This window comes from Lactuca sativa, chromosome 4, assembly GCF_002870075.4.
Source record: "Lactuca sativa cultivar Salinas chromosome 4, Lsat_Salinas_v11, whole genome shotgun sequence".
In the NCBI taxonomy this organism is placed as follows: Eukaryota; Viridiplantae; Streptophyta; class Magnoliopsida; order Asterales; family Asteraceae; genus Lactuca; species Lactuca sativa.
The window spans coordinates 41,492,041-41,507,073 of record NC_056626.2 but is presented as its reverse complement, the minus strand read 5'-3'; the positions used below and the strand labels follow the sequence as shown (position 1 = coordinate 41,507,073).

The following is a 15,033-nucleotide window of genomic DNA, read 5'->3' as shown; positions in this document are numbered from 1 at the left end:
ATTAAATTTAAAAAAAAATTAAAGAAAAATGAAAAATAAATACCCCAAAGGCATTATAGTCATTTTAATTTTCGAATGGACTATTTTCATATAGAAACTAGTCCAAAAGAACAACGAAGCCAAAAAAATTGTGGTTTAGACTAAAACCCCAAAAAAAATACATACTATATGTACAATTTTTGCAATTTTGTCTAAAAACTAAATCAGCAAGGGTATAATTGTCTTTCTACCTTGAACATGGAACCAATTACGTAACAAAACCAAAACACAAACTTAGGGATGATGAGTTAAAAAACATTGCTAGGGACCAAATGTATAAATTACCCAAACCATAGGGACCATCCATGTAATTAATTTACCCCGGATGAAATAAAGCAATGTAATCACTGTTTTGCGTAGTGTCCTGATTTCAACAAGTTATAGCCATAATGTCACGCATAAAAGCTGTGGGAACTTCATCAAATAAGTTCATCCCGCATGAACATTTGTTGTCGGATGTACTTGAATCCAACATGCATGATAGCTAGGCTGAAAAATAAGACCTTACGTTGTATTAGCTAGGTGGCTACCTGACTCTAGTTAAGATTGCAGACTTCAAATTGAATGGATAGTTAATTAAAGAAGTTGACGACTTACATGTAAATCAAACCAACCAAAAAAACGATCATCTCGTCCATCGTATATATATCTATGTATCTCTACAGATGACTTCTATACTATAACAACAAAAGTCGATCCATCTCTTTAGTGGACGACCATGTATACCTGGTTCGTTGTCATTGTTTCGGTCTGCTTGGCCGCCCTTATCTTCCGCCGGAGAGACGGCAAGAAGCTACCACCAGGACCCTCGATCCTCTCCTCCAACTTCCTACTGTTAACCATTTCCGTAATACAGGGCCTCAGTCCCATCGTTACAAATCTAAAATCCAAATATGGACCTATGATCACTTTTTACTTCGGTTCTCGTCCTCTCATTTTCATCTGCAGCCAAGATCTCGCACACGAAATCCTCATCCAGAAAGGTTCAAGTGTAGCTGACCGCCCTGGCGGCATGATAAAGCGTATCATCTCCACAACCCGGTACGGCCCAACTTGGAAGGCCCTTCGTGGCAATCTTGCCACTGAGATCCTACAACCCTCCCGCGTGAAGTCCTATTCCTGGGTCCGCAAGTGGGCCCTTCAAACCCTCATTGGTCGCCTGCAGCAGCAGCAGAAGGACGCAGCAGGAATCAAGGTGGTTGATCATTTCGAACACGCTGTCTTCAGCATGTTGGTGGTGATGTGCTTTGGAAAGAAGCTTGACGAGCATCTTATTAATGAAATTATTAGCAAGGTGCGTGAAGTGCTGTCTGCATTCCATCCCGGGAGTTTGAGTGTTAGCACACTTCTTGCTTTTCCAAGATTGGGGAAGATATTATTGAGAAATAAGTGGAAGAAGTTGTTGCAAATTCAGGAAGATCAAGAACGATTGTTGCTTCCGCTTATTAATTCTCGAATTGAAGCTGTCAATAATTATGAACCACAATTAGGAGGGAATCAAATGGTGGCATACGTTGATACCTTGATGCATCTACAGCTTCCCAAGGAGAACGCAAACAACGGATATGGTGGAAAGCTGACAGATAAGGAGATGGTTAACATGTGTAACGAGTTCCTTAACGCCGGCACAGACACCACCTATATTGCTCTACAATGGATCATGGCTAATCTTGTTAAGTATCCTCACATTCAGAGGAAGCTCTATGATGAAATCGTCTCAGTGGTTGGACCCCCACCTCCACCGCCACCACCCGGGGTGGAACTGGAATCATTTATAAGAGAAGAGGATCTACAGAATATGTCATACCTGAAAGCGGTAGTTTTGGAAGGGCTGAGGAGACATTCACCAGCGCCTTTGGTGCTTCCCCATAGGGCCCAAGAGGAGGTACAGCTGCAAGGATTTACTATTCCACGTCGTGCCACCGTTAATTTCACTGTGGCTGATATGGGTCTCGATCCAAAAGTTTGGGATGATCCCATGGAGTTCAAGCCAGAGAGGTTCTTGCAGGTTAATAATGGTGTGTTCGATATAACTGGACGCAAAGGGATCAAGATGATGCCATTTGGTGTTGGAAAAAGAATGTGTCCTGGCTATGCTTTGGGCCTGCTTCACTTGGAATACTTTGTTGCCAACTTGATTTGGTATTTCCATTGGACTCCACCCGATGGTCATGATGTTGATCTCACAGAGAAGGCCGAGTTCACCATCGTCATGATGAACCCTCTGCAAGCAAAAATCTCTTCGAGGAAAGATAAAATAACCACTTGATATATACATAAATAAAAATATAAATACAAATAATGACCCCACATGAATCTCCGTCTAGGGGTTTACTCTCTAATTAATGGAAATCTATTCCATATAAATATATATCAACTAAAGTTGTCTATGTGTTTCTATATTTTCAATATTATAAAGAATTAGATCATCTCCGATTCATTTAACTCATATCAGTTTAATAGATTGACACATGTATATTCCATTCACTATATAATTTTACTCATTAAACTTTACATTCCATTAAACTCTATACAATTTAATGGATTGTCACATCATTTATCATTTTCTTTTTATTTATTGTTATTTTTTAAAAATTAATTAGCATGAAATTAAAAATTAAAAACTAAAACTAAAATTAACATTAATTAAAAATTTAAATTAAATAAAAAATTTTATATATATATATATATATATATATATATATATATATATATATATATATATATATATATACTAATAAAAGAGTAGCTCTTTTGTCATGTGTCATCATATTAGACATTTTAATTAATGTGTTACCACTTGTCTATCTATTAGTTTTCCATTTTAAACTTATTAGACCTCCTCATTAATGCGATTCTATTTTAAATTTTAAATTTTAAATTTTAAATTATTGTTTTCATTAATTCACAAATAAAAAATATCTAATATATATTAAAAATTAATTTTATATATTTATTTGAATCAATGATTATAATTTCACATAACTAATAAAAAATATCTCTTAAATTAATAATTTATTTAAAATAACTTATTAATAATTTTTTGTTTTTACTATAAAAGTTTGATTAATTTTATAACCGTGGTTCCCACGAGATATAAACTAGTATATATATATATATATATATATATATATATATATATATATATATATATATATATATATATATATATATATATATATATATATATGTGTGTGTGTGTGTGTGTGTGTGTGTGTGTTTGTGTGTGTGGAGAGAGAATATAGAATTCAATGGACATTGAACTCCCCCATTCCATTGAATCCTAGTCATTTTCCCACAATGAGGATTTTGAGTTTAATGAGATTAAATTTCACATTAAACTCCCATTGGAGATGACCTTATTATTGTTGTATACTCTCTCTCTCTCTCTATAGCTAAATAGCTACGGACTAGCAACGGAAGAAAATAGCTATTCGGTAGCTAATTAGCTACGGAATAGCTACAGACTAGCGACAAAAGAAAATAGCTACATAATAACTACGAAATACCAATAGATTTATAACTTCTATTATTATTATTATTATTATTATTATTATTACTCCCATTATTATTATTATTCATTATTCGACTCTTAAATTTTTTATTTTGATCATTTTTTTTATATATATTTAAGACACGAACAATTAAAAATCATATTAATACTACTAATAATAATAATATTTATAAACATCATAATAATATATAATGATTGTAACTAATGTGTTAACACACAAACAAATGAAAAAAAAATACTATATTTAACTGATTAATAAGGTGAAATAATCTATGTTTAATTTATAAATAATGAAAAATGATCACAATAAAGAGAAATATGTATATTTGTATGTGTATGTATGTATTTATGTATCTATGTATGTATGTATATGTAAGCACATAAGTGTATCTGTGTATTTTGAATGTGTATGTGTATGTGTATGTTTAGTATACTTATATACATGAATGAGTTTTGGTATATATATGTGTACGTGTATATGTGTATGTATACGTGTTTGTAAGTATTTGTATGTAAATGTATTAATAAACATTATAGTGTTAAACCATTATACGAGTAATTGATCCCGTATGTGCACACGACTGTATGAACGATATTAGTAGCTATAAATTGGCGAAAATATAGATAAACATGTATAATAGAGGTGTAAAAAAACGAACCGAAAAAAACGATGTTTGGTGCCCGAAAAATAGAAAATAAGAAAAATTTGTAGCTAATCTATAGCTAAAATTAGCTACGAAGTAGCTACAAAATTCTAATGGAAAGCATATTCAGAACATATCCGGTTAATTCTTTTTAGGTCCCGTTTTTTTTGTCCCATATAATAAAACGACTCCTTTAGGGCAAGAACACGATTTGCTGCTCCAGTCATCCTCAACGAGTTCTCTTCCTTTCTTCTCCCTTTTCCGCCGCCTCCTCCATTTTTCTGATCCATCGCTCGTCAAACCGATGCTCGGCCACTGCTCGTCAAACGGTTGCTCCGGCAGTGGATTTGCTGCTCGATTTATTCTCCAACAAAGCTAAAAACCTCCCTCATTGCCTCCATTTTCCAGTCGATTTGTTGCATCCATCTCCGAAGAACAGTCGCTGACGTTGCCTCGAGTGGACAGATCATCCGCAACCGTCGTCGGTGGACCACCCACTCTAATTCTTCATCCTCTTCTTCCTAAGTTGACTTGTAAAGGTAGAACCCTAATTTCTTTTAATATTTGAAATTGAAGTGTTTAAATATTTATTTTATGTTTAGTTTTATATGAAAGGTAAAACCTTGTTACTGTCATTTTGATTCTATTGAATTCCATAACTCCAAATCCCCATCTTTTTGCTATATTCCCCTAAAAAATCAATTTTATATCATGTGCTTTAGAAACTTTGTTGAAAGTAGATTGTCAAAATGGTTATAAGATGATTAATTTCAAAGGGGTTTGACAACCTAAGCAATGGTTCTTCTTAAAAATAGGTTTGGCCATGAAAAAAATGAATCTATTTGTTATAATAATGAAAATTTAATATTAACAATATGTTTTTGAATTTAGAGAATGTATAGAAATAACTTTTTTAGGATTTAGAAGTTATTAGGAGGATATAAACAACATTTGGTCACTTTGTTTAGCATATATAAACAACATTAGGTAATTTCCAAAGGCTTAAGAGCTTAATTTTTCTTATTGATGATGGCTTTCACCCTTTGCAAGTTGTTTAATGCATTAAAAAATGTAATGTTTGCTTTAAAGAATCTTTTGTCTATATCTTTAGGATTTAAAAATGCTTAGAAAGAAACAAAAAGTTTAAGAGTTTTTTTTCCTTCCTGTGTGCAGGGGCGTAATATGGTGTGCATGGCGTAATTCTGGATCGAACTTCCTCTTTACAAATGCTTTTGATTTTCAAGAAAATACAAGTTCAAAAGGCATCATGTATGTTTGGTAGTCTTGGAAGGAAATGTGTTTTTATTTTCGAGCTAGTTAAATGAAAAATATACAATCTTATTATAACATCCTACTTTCATTTTGTCTTACTTATAGTGTTGTACTTTCAAATTTTTTCCCAATTATGGCTATAATAAACAAAAAAGGAAAGTACATTGCTATATTTGTTTTTCTTTTGTGATCATTGATTATGGTGTGCTAAAACAGGAACAATTGGCGGCCTTTGATTCAAAACTCATATTGAAGAGCACTTGTCAGCCTTTATCGATTCAACTTACCCGATAATTTGCCAATTAATCCATCATATAATTCTCAATATTATTTTGTAAGCACTTATTTAAACATTTGTAGTTGACACTTTTAATGTGTATTATCAGCCAATGTTCATTAGTAATATGTATTTGTATTTGATACTTTTTTAGGTTTATTAGTTTTATTATAATGTTATTTGTTTTATAGTTGAATTTTAATATTATTGTAAGTTTAATGTAATGGGTTTTTTCAATATTTTGGACCGAAAAATCTGAATTTTTTTTATAATTTTTTGCTGTTTTTTTTAAAATAAAAAATAAAAAGTAATGAGCTACGAATTACCTATAGAAAATCCTTAGCTATTTACTTCTGTAGCTATTCTGTAGGAAATCCGTAGCTATTTATTTCGTAGCTATGGTAGCTACAGAAAATTCTGTAGTTATTCTGTAGCTAATCCGTAGCTATAATTTGGCCATGGGTCATTATGCTACATACATTTTTCCGTAGCAATTGCGTAGTTATCCGCTTATAGCTACAAAATAGCTACGAATTGTGCTATAGCTATTGCACCAATTTTCTAGTAGGGATAATTGTGAAGTATGTAAGTTTGGGTATAAAACCCTTCAACATTACAATGTTTAATAAAATATTATAATATTGTTCTAAGATTATATGGTTCGTTCCATGCATAATGTTTGTTTTCTACTTTACCTATGCTAACTAGGAGTGAGCATTTGGACTGGACCGGACCGACTCTTAAATCGGACTGGTTTCGGAGAATATTGTAGATCGGGTGAGAGTCTAGGTTTTCTGGTTATTGGACCCGTTTGGACCGGTACAACTTTACATGCATATAGTGCAACTTGTTAAAATGCATTTTTGGGCTTGATACAACTCGTTAAAATGAATATATTGTTGGGTTTGATACATTACAACTCGGTAAAATGAATATTTTTTTTGGGTTTGATACGATACAACTCGTAAAAATTAATATGTTTTCGTTTCTTGTGTCATTTGGACCGGTGAAACTTTGATTGTTTATATTTTATACCATTTGAATGAAGGAATGTAACTCATTAAATATAACACAAAAAACAACAAAATTATAGTTTAAATTCATCTACAAACTCTAAATTATACGTTTAAAAAAATTGCATGTCAATTCGACTTAAAACAAATAAGATATGATTGTTTAAAAAATTTCAACGAATACAAATGTTTAAATTTTTTGCTTAGAAGTTGAAATATTTCAGCTTTGATATCTCATCTTCGAAGGATTGTAACTCGTCGAATGTAAGTCTAAAACTAACAAAATTATAGTGTGAAATCATCTACAAATTCTAAATTACATACTGGAAAAATCCACATATCAAACTGACTTAAAAACGAATAAGATATTCTTGTTTATAGAATTTCACATAATACAAAAGTTTAAATTTCTTATTGAAAAGTTGAAATATTTCAGCTTTGATAGCTCATCTTTGAAGGATTGTAACTCATCGAATATAACACAAAAAGCAACAAAATTAGTCTAAAATCATCTACAAACTCTAAATTATACGTTGGATAAAACTGCATGTGAATCCAACTTAAAACAAATGAGATATGTTTGGTTAAAGAATTTTACAAAATACAAAAGTTAAATTTTTTTTTATGAAAAGTTGAAATATTTCATCTTTAATATCTCATCTTTGAAGGATTGTAAATCATCGAATATAGCACCAAAAAACAATAAAATTATAGTCTAAAATCATCTACAAACCCTAAATTACACGTTGGAAAAAATAACATGTCAATCCGACTTAAAACTAATGAGATATGTTTGTTTAAAGAAATTTAACAAAATACAATTATTTTTTGAAAAAATTAGTTGGTCGAAAACTGGTTTTTACCCAGAATCGACCAGACCGGACCGCTAAAGAACTGGACTGGTTTTGCTCAAATCCTTGAATCGAGAACCGGTTCGGGGGTCCAAAAAAAGGTTTCAGTCCACCAGTCCAAATGCTCACCCCTAATGCTAATGATATTCTCCATGGATTGGTCATGCTAAACCCTAAAACCATTTGTAGAATTATGACATATATCAAATTTGGTTGCATGTACCCTGAAAAGTTTATTGTATCTGCCACATTATTACACGTAAAACCCATCATCTTCATCGTCTTTCATGTCTATAACTAAAAAATCAATAGGGAAAACAAATTTCCCAATTTTCACCAATAAATATTCAACAATGCCTCGTGGATATGTTACCGATCGATTTGCCATGTGGATCGCCATCCTTGTATTCTTCAATTTTGGAAGATCAAACTTTTGATAAAAAGAGTAAGGTATTAAAATAATGCTAGCTCCAGAATCGGCTAAAACAAATGTTTTCTTGGAATTTCCAAATTCACATTGTAGTGTAAGGTGTCTTGGATTTCCCATCATGGTTGGTATGTCTTCCATGATTACAGTTGGGCATTGTTCATTAAGAACAACCTTGGATGTCTTCTCTAGTTATTGGTGAGTGTTAAGAAGATCTTGAAGGAATTTTGCATATTCGGGCATTTTGCTAACGATTCAATAAATGGGGTAATAATTGGAATACCCTTGACTTGCTTGAAAATTTTCTTATGCTCGTGCACTAATATATGTGACCTTTTTCTTCATTCTTCGATCCATATTCTCTAACTTATCCATAAAAGCCTCCATATCTCCTCCACTGCTACTTCCTTATCCTCTAGTCCCATCCTCTCGTTGGTTGTGGTATTCTATCAAGTGCTTTGTGAATTCTTCAATCAACTCTTTAATGGTGGCCAAATATTTTTTTTTTGTCCATTGGGCCTTGCGAATAAAGGAGTTCCCTTGTTGTAACATTCACCCCATCATAGAAAATAGAGACTTTTTGTTGTACATTTGTACATCTCGTTTTAAATAGGGTAATTAAATAATAAATCTGGAACCCTGAGATGTAATTTTATTATTATTTTATGGCCAAAATCAAATAATATTTAGCGGAGAGTGGCTTTGGGAAGCCAAATGACAAGATTTGAATATCTAGGGGCTAAAGTTTATTTTTGGGATTTAATTTGTGAAGATTTGTAACATACACGTTCAGTTATCGTGTATTGTAAATTATAAAAGTGAATGATATTACGAAATATTATGTGAATTTGACTTTTAAGTTCTAATAGATGGTTTTTACTAGAAATGAAGTAAAACTATGCTTAAAATCATTCAGAAAGTATTGGAAGTCTTATGAGATTCCAATCAAATGTCAAATGGTGAAATTTAACGAAAATATAAAATTTGAAATAAGTAAAATTCTATTATTGAAAGTTGTAGATAATCTCCTTAGAAACATTTAGACAAAAACATCATCGAAATCCGAGTTATAAGGAAGAAATTATGACCAATCGTAGATCCGCGACAAAACCGGCACGGCGCCGGATGACGTAAAAGGTGAGTTTTTGATAAACTACTTTTTAGCCTTAATGATCTAAATAAAAGTCATAGTATTCGTTAAACCGAGAAGTTCGATAAAAAGAACGCTAAAATCTGACTTCATATGAGAAAGTTATGATTTTTCTAAGATTCAGAATAGTAGTAGATGGCTAAAAACTCGAAATAAAGATCGAGCGATATTTAATCGAAACAACCTAAACGATAATTGAAGATCTTGTCAATCGTAGTACAACGGTAAAAAGACAGACGGAAACGGATGTCGGATGAAGAAGTTATGAATTTTTAGCGGATTTTCCTGTCTCGGTCTGTTAAAAATATAAATATTAAAAATAAAGTCAAAATTAGCCGATGAAGTCTACACGAAAGTTGTAGAGCATAACTTTAACTATGCATGCATATAAAGAACGTTAAAAACGAAGCTCGTATTCGAAATTTACGGATTTTAGAAGTTTTGGGTTCAATTTCCGAGAAAATTCGCATGGATAAGCTTCATCCGGACCAGCCACGTCACCCTCGCTTCAAGCTGGCCGCGTGTATGAAAACAGCTGCGTCATCCGAGTTGTGGCGCGTCCGAGGACCGCGCGTGTCGCCTGCTCCCTCCGTCCGAAGCGCGATCCACCGAGATTGCGACGTGTGTTTAGCGCCGTGTCCGAGCCTCGCACGAGCCACCTGCCCTTCGCATCTGCTATCGCGTGTTCACTTCTCAGCCCTCGGATCCGAAGCTCCCACCCTATAAAAGGGAGGGTGCGAGACCTCCCGGGTAAATGTTAGAAAATGCCCCTTTTTCACCCCTAAACTCATATTTCTACTATTTTAACTTCCCCCCGAAGCCCCGGTATTATTTTCAACACCCGAAACATGCCCCGAAGTGCCTGAAGACCCTGAGAAATTTATCTTTTCGATTTGAAGCTCAACCTTCACAAAACCCAGTTTTCAACGACGAAACTTTATTATTATAACGAAGTGTTGCACAAATTACTATTTTAACCCCCAGTTATTTCAAGGTGAGTTTCAATATATAGGAACAATTGTATGTTATGTGTTATATGTGCTATGTGCTTTTCAGTGTTATTATTTCGGGTTATTTTCCTGTTTTTTATTTTTATTCGCTATTTAATAGCAAAGTAATACCTTTGACCATGTGATCAGTGAAAGGACTTAGATTCACATCGGTAATGGTATGTAGCCTCTGACCGTGTAGAACATGTCTCTGTAAGAGAATGACTTCTATTCTATGGTATTCGCAGAAGGTTAGACAGGGCTATCAGCGCGAAATCTACCAAAATGTTAATCCGAAGCTGTATGTCTTCTGTGCCATTTGGGCCAAAGCTTTATTGATGTATATCAAGTATGGAAATTGTTATGTCTCATTGATTGTATATCTTTAAATCAAATCATTGATTGATATGGAAAGTTTGTCACATGATTCACATATGCCTTTGTTGTTCCTTGTTTCCTCTTTGCTTCTGCCATATTGAGGTATATATATGTCATAACGTTATATTGTATCTATTATTGAACTCACTATGCGTCACCGCTTACCCTCTCAATGTTTAACAATTGCATGAGATAAGCATCAAGTATAATTATATACCGATAGAAGATTTTTGAATAGTTTGAAACTATTGTATTTTGTACTCCCGTATGTATAAAACTATAGAATCCTAGGAAGTTATTTAATATATAACACTTTGTAATAGTCGGTTTGTATCCAGTCGTTTGTAATCACTTTATCAATGTAAAATATTGTTTTGATGAATATGCAAGTAACATGTTTTGGAGTAACTATATTGTCATGTATGAAAGTTTGGGTCTTTCATAAATACAAAAGTTTAGAATGTGGTTCTTTCAATCATGGTATCAGAGCAGTAGTTTAAGTGAACTGAATTCCACATATTGGTATTTAGACTTAAACTATTGGAAGTTCAATATATGAATAGATTCATTGTAAGTATATGGATACAAACCATAGCAAATATTTAAGTAAAAGTATTAGGTAACGATAAACCCTAATGTTCTAAAATACAATGTTACTCCATATTACAGAGCAATGGCTGAATAGGTTAGTAGCCATGCCCCTGAGGTTGGTGGAGGTCCTCAACTTGAGGAAGTAAATACTCCAGTATCTCCTCGTGAGGAGTGACTTTTGGGTAAGCTTACCGGTGTTATTCGACAAACACTTGAAGAACACAAAAAGAATGGTGATAAAGGAAAAGAGAAAGCAACTGGAGAATTTTCAAAAGGAGAGGTGAAGTGTCCCTCGCTTAAAGATTTCAAGAGCGGTGGTGCTACAGAGTTTTCTGGTGTTCTTAATCTCATTGTTATTCTTACCTAGATCCATAACACAGAGAAAGTGTTTCGTATTTCTCATGTGGATAATGAAGACATGGCTAATTATGCTTCTGCAATGCTCATCGGAGAAGCCTTGGTCTGGTGGGAAGCAACATATGAAGCTCTCAACGGGTATGACCAGGAGAATTTATCCTGGGAGATGTTCAAAACTCGTTTGCTAGAGAAGTATTGTCCTCTAGAGATAAGTAGGATATTGGAGAAGGAATTCTTCGAGCTTAAACAGGGAGGAATGACTATGAATGAGTATGAAACTCGGTTTAATCAAAGAGCAAGGTTTGGTACAAAGTATATTCCAACCGAAGATGAGAAAATTCAGTTATTCATGGAGGGACTACGGCACGAAATCCACGATTCGTTGCCAATCAGGAAGTTCTATCATTCGATAAAGCCGTTGAGTATGCTCGAAGATGCGAGCATGACTTAGAAATACATGGTGCCACTTTTATTGCTCCAAAGCATCCACGTACTGAAAGAACTATTCATGTTCCCTTTTTGCTACCAGCACAATCCGTTCGGACTGAACCTGGTAATCAAGTGCAAACTCAAAATGCCCCTCGTGGACGCGGTAAATCACAATCTTTTTCTATTCAATCGCCTTCATGTCGTGTTTGTGAAAGGAATCATCCAGGCCAATACAAAATAGACAAGGAATCTGTTGTCTATTATGGATATGGAGAAAAGGGTCATATAAAGCCAGCTTTCCTAAGAAAGGATGTTACTTGCTATGCATGTGGTATTACTGTCCACAAGAAGCGTTTTTGCCCTACTCTTACTAGTCAGATGACGGGAAGTCAAGCTTCTGTTCAACAACCGGCAAGAAGTCAAGCTCCTGTTCAACAATCAAAGGGTACTCCAACTAAAAAGGAGGAGGTGCCAAAAGCTAAGGGTCGTGCATTCCATATTACCACAGAGGAGGCACTCGAGGACCCTAATGTTGTAATGGGTACATTTCTTGTCAACTCTAGACCTGCTCACATCTTATTTGATTATGGTGCCTCAGATTCTTTTGTGTCTTATGAATTTGCGCATTCCTTTCAAATTGCTTGATATGTACTCGCACAACCATTTCACGTACATACTGCAGGAAGTATATCATTACTTGTTGATAAAGTCTATAGGGATTGTGTTATAGAAATTGAAGGCTATAATTTTCTTGCTAACCTGATCCCTATCTCCTTGCCAAACTTTGATATTATTCTCGGTATGGATTGGTTGTCAAAGAACCACGCAAAACTCTTGTGCTATAAAAAGATAGTACGCATTCCTATTGAAGGGGGGAATCCTATCTATGTCTACGGTGAACAAAGAATCTTAAAAATAATCTCTTTCCTCAAAGCTCGTAAATTCATATCGAAGGGATGTTTTATATATCTGGCCTACACAGTTGATGTCTCAAAAGAGGAGAAGAAAACAGTAAATGATGTTCCCGTTGTTAACGAATACACTGATGTGTTCCCCAATGACTTGCCTGGACTTCCTCCGGACAGGCAAGTAGAATTGTAAATTGACCTTGTGCCTGGTGCTGCTCCAATTGCAAAGACTCCTTATCGTCTTGGTTCAGCCGAGATGAAAGAAATGATGATCCAACTGCAGGAATTATTTGACAAAGGCTTTATTCGACCAAGTACCTCTCCCTGGGGTGCTCCGATATTGTTTGTCAAGAAGAAGGACGGATCAATGCGGATGTGCATTGATTATCGTGAGTTGAATAAGGTGACTATCAAGAACAAGTACCCACTACCTCACATTGATCATTTGTTAGGTTCAGAAGGTGTTGCGTCTTGTGTGACATCCCCAAAATCACGGCCAGAAAAGACCGATTTGTTTATGCTTTATAAATATCAGAGTACTTCTTTAATAAAAGTGTCGCGGAATTTGTCCCCAGAAAAACATGATAAATACGTTATTAAAACATTTTCGAAGAAACGTATTTTATTCATTTTAAAACGTTTGGGATGTCATCGTCAATACAGGAACATAAGCATAAACAGAACTTACATTCATTTACACTAATGATTTACATCTCCTTTATTCTCTCAGTGAATTATGTCTTCGTATTGATACCTGTGATACAAAGAAAACTGAGTGGGTCAGGCTTGGGAGCCTGGTGAGCATATAGGGTTTTCAACCCACAATAATACATTTATTATATTCAGTTATCAACAATCAACCCAAATACCCATCCCCATTATCTTCTTTAAGGTTTTACCCTAAGAATCGATTATACTTTCTTCATTCATTCCTAAGGGTTTACCTAAGGAATTGGCACACAGTCCATTTGCTACCACGGTTTATACAATAAGTACTACGTCGCATAGTCACCAGGGTTCATACAATTGGCACTACGTCTCATAGTCACCAGGTCTTACACAATAGGCACTACGTCTCATAGTCACCTGGGTTCATACAATTGGCACTACGTCTCATAGTCACCAAGGCTTACACAATAGGCACTACGTCTCATAGTCACCTGGGTTCATACAATTGGCACTACGTCTCATAGTCACCACGGTTTACACAATAGGCACTACGTCTCATAGTCACCTGGGTTCATACAATTGGCACTACGTCTCATAGTCACCACGGTTTACACAATAGGCACATCGTCACCAAGGTTTATCAAACAGGCACAAAGTCGCATCGTCACCAACTATTCCATCTACCCATGTTTACCCAACATTTTTGTAGATATAAATACAAACACAATTTAAATCATTTAACACCTGTATAAAAACATCAATTCCAAATCCATCTCAAATAGATAATTAATATATAACACCTAGCACGTATTTCATAGCTAATACTTTATATTTATGTATTAGAAGAAAGTACTATGCACTCACGCATATAAACGATAATATATATGTATACACATAACACGTATTTTATAAAATACTTCATATTTATGTGTAAGATGAAAGTGACTATACACTCACTTGCTTTGAAGATGATCCGACAGCACTACGGCTTGCAGATGTAGCGCCTCTCCGCAGATCTGGAAGATCTTCACAAAAACCGGGCTCCTCGCGGGCAGGGCTTCGGCTCGGGAATAACGCTCTTCGGGATTCTCGGGGCTTCGGATCTCGCTTCGGGGCTCGGGAATATTACCGGGGCTTCGGGGTGCAAACGGCACGCAAACCGAGGCAAAAGATGAGAGAAGATGAAGAATTTGTAAAAGAAAAGAAGCTGGCCTCGCATCCCCTTTTATAGTTGCTGACTCTCGCACGTACGCGGGGCGTACTCCTCGGAGGTCGTCAGCGCTTACGGTATCGGCCCTCATACGTCATTGCATACGTCTCACGACTCCGTAGAACTCGAGTGCCCTACGCTGTATGCGGGGCGTACAGCAGTACGCGGTGCGTACTTCGGATGGACCGACTGATCTTCCTTCGGATAATATCGTATGTTAATTAAAAATAAATATTAAATATTTATTAAACTTCAAAAATTCATATCTCCTTCATACGAACTCCGTTTTCGACGTTCTTTATATCCATGCGAAGT

The 15,033-nt window shown here is 34.9% G+C and overlaps 1 protein-coding gene across 1 annotated transcript; it reads left to right on the top strand.

Annotated features, from left to right (window-relative positions):
* The first annotated feature begins 593 nt into the window (after positions 1 to 593).
* Positions 594 to 2,308, top strand: LOC111917786 (cytochrome P450 89A2). Its single transcript, XM_023913429.3, has one exon. The coding sequence runs from the start codon at positions 758 to 760 to the stop codon at positions 2,306 to 2,308; it is 1,551 nt and encodes a 516-aa protein (XP_023769197.1). The 5' UTR covers positions 594 to 757.
* Positions 2,309 to 15,033: the final 12,725 nt, after the last annotated feature.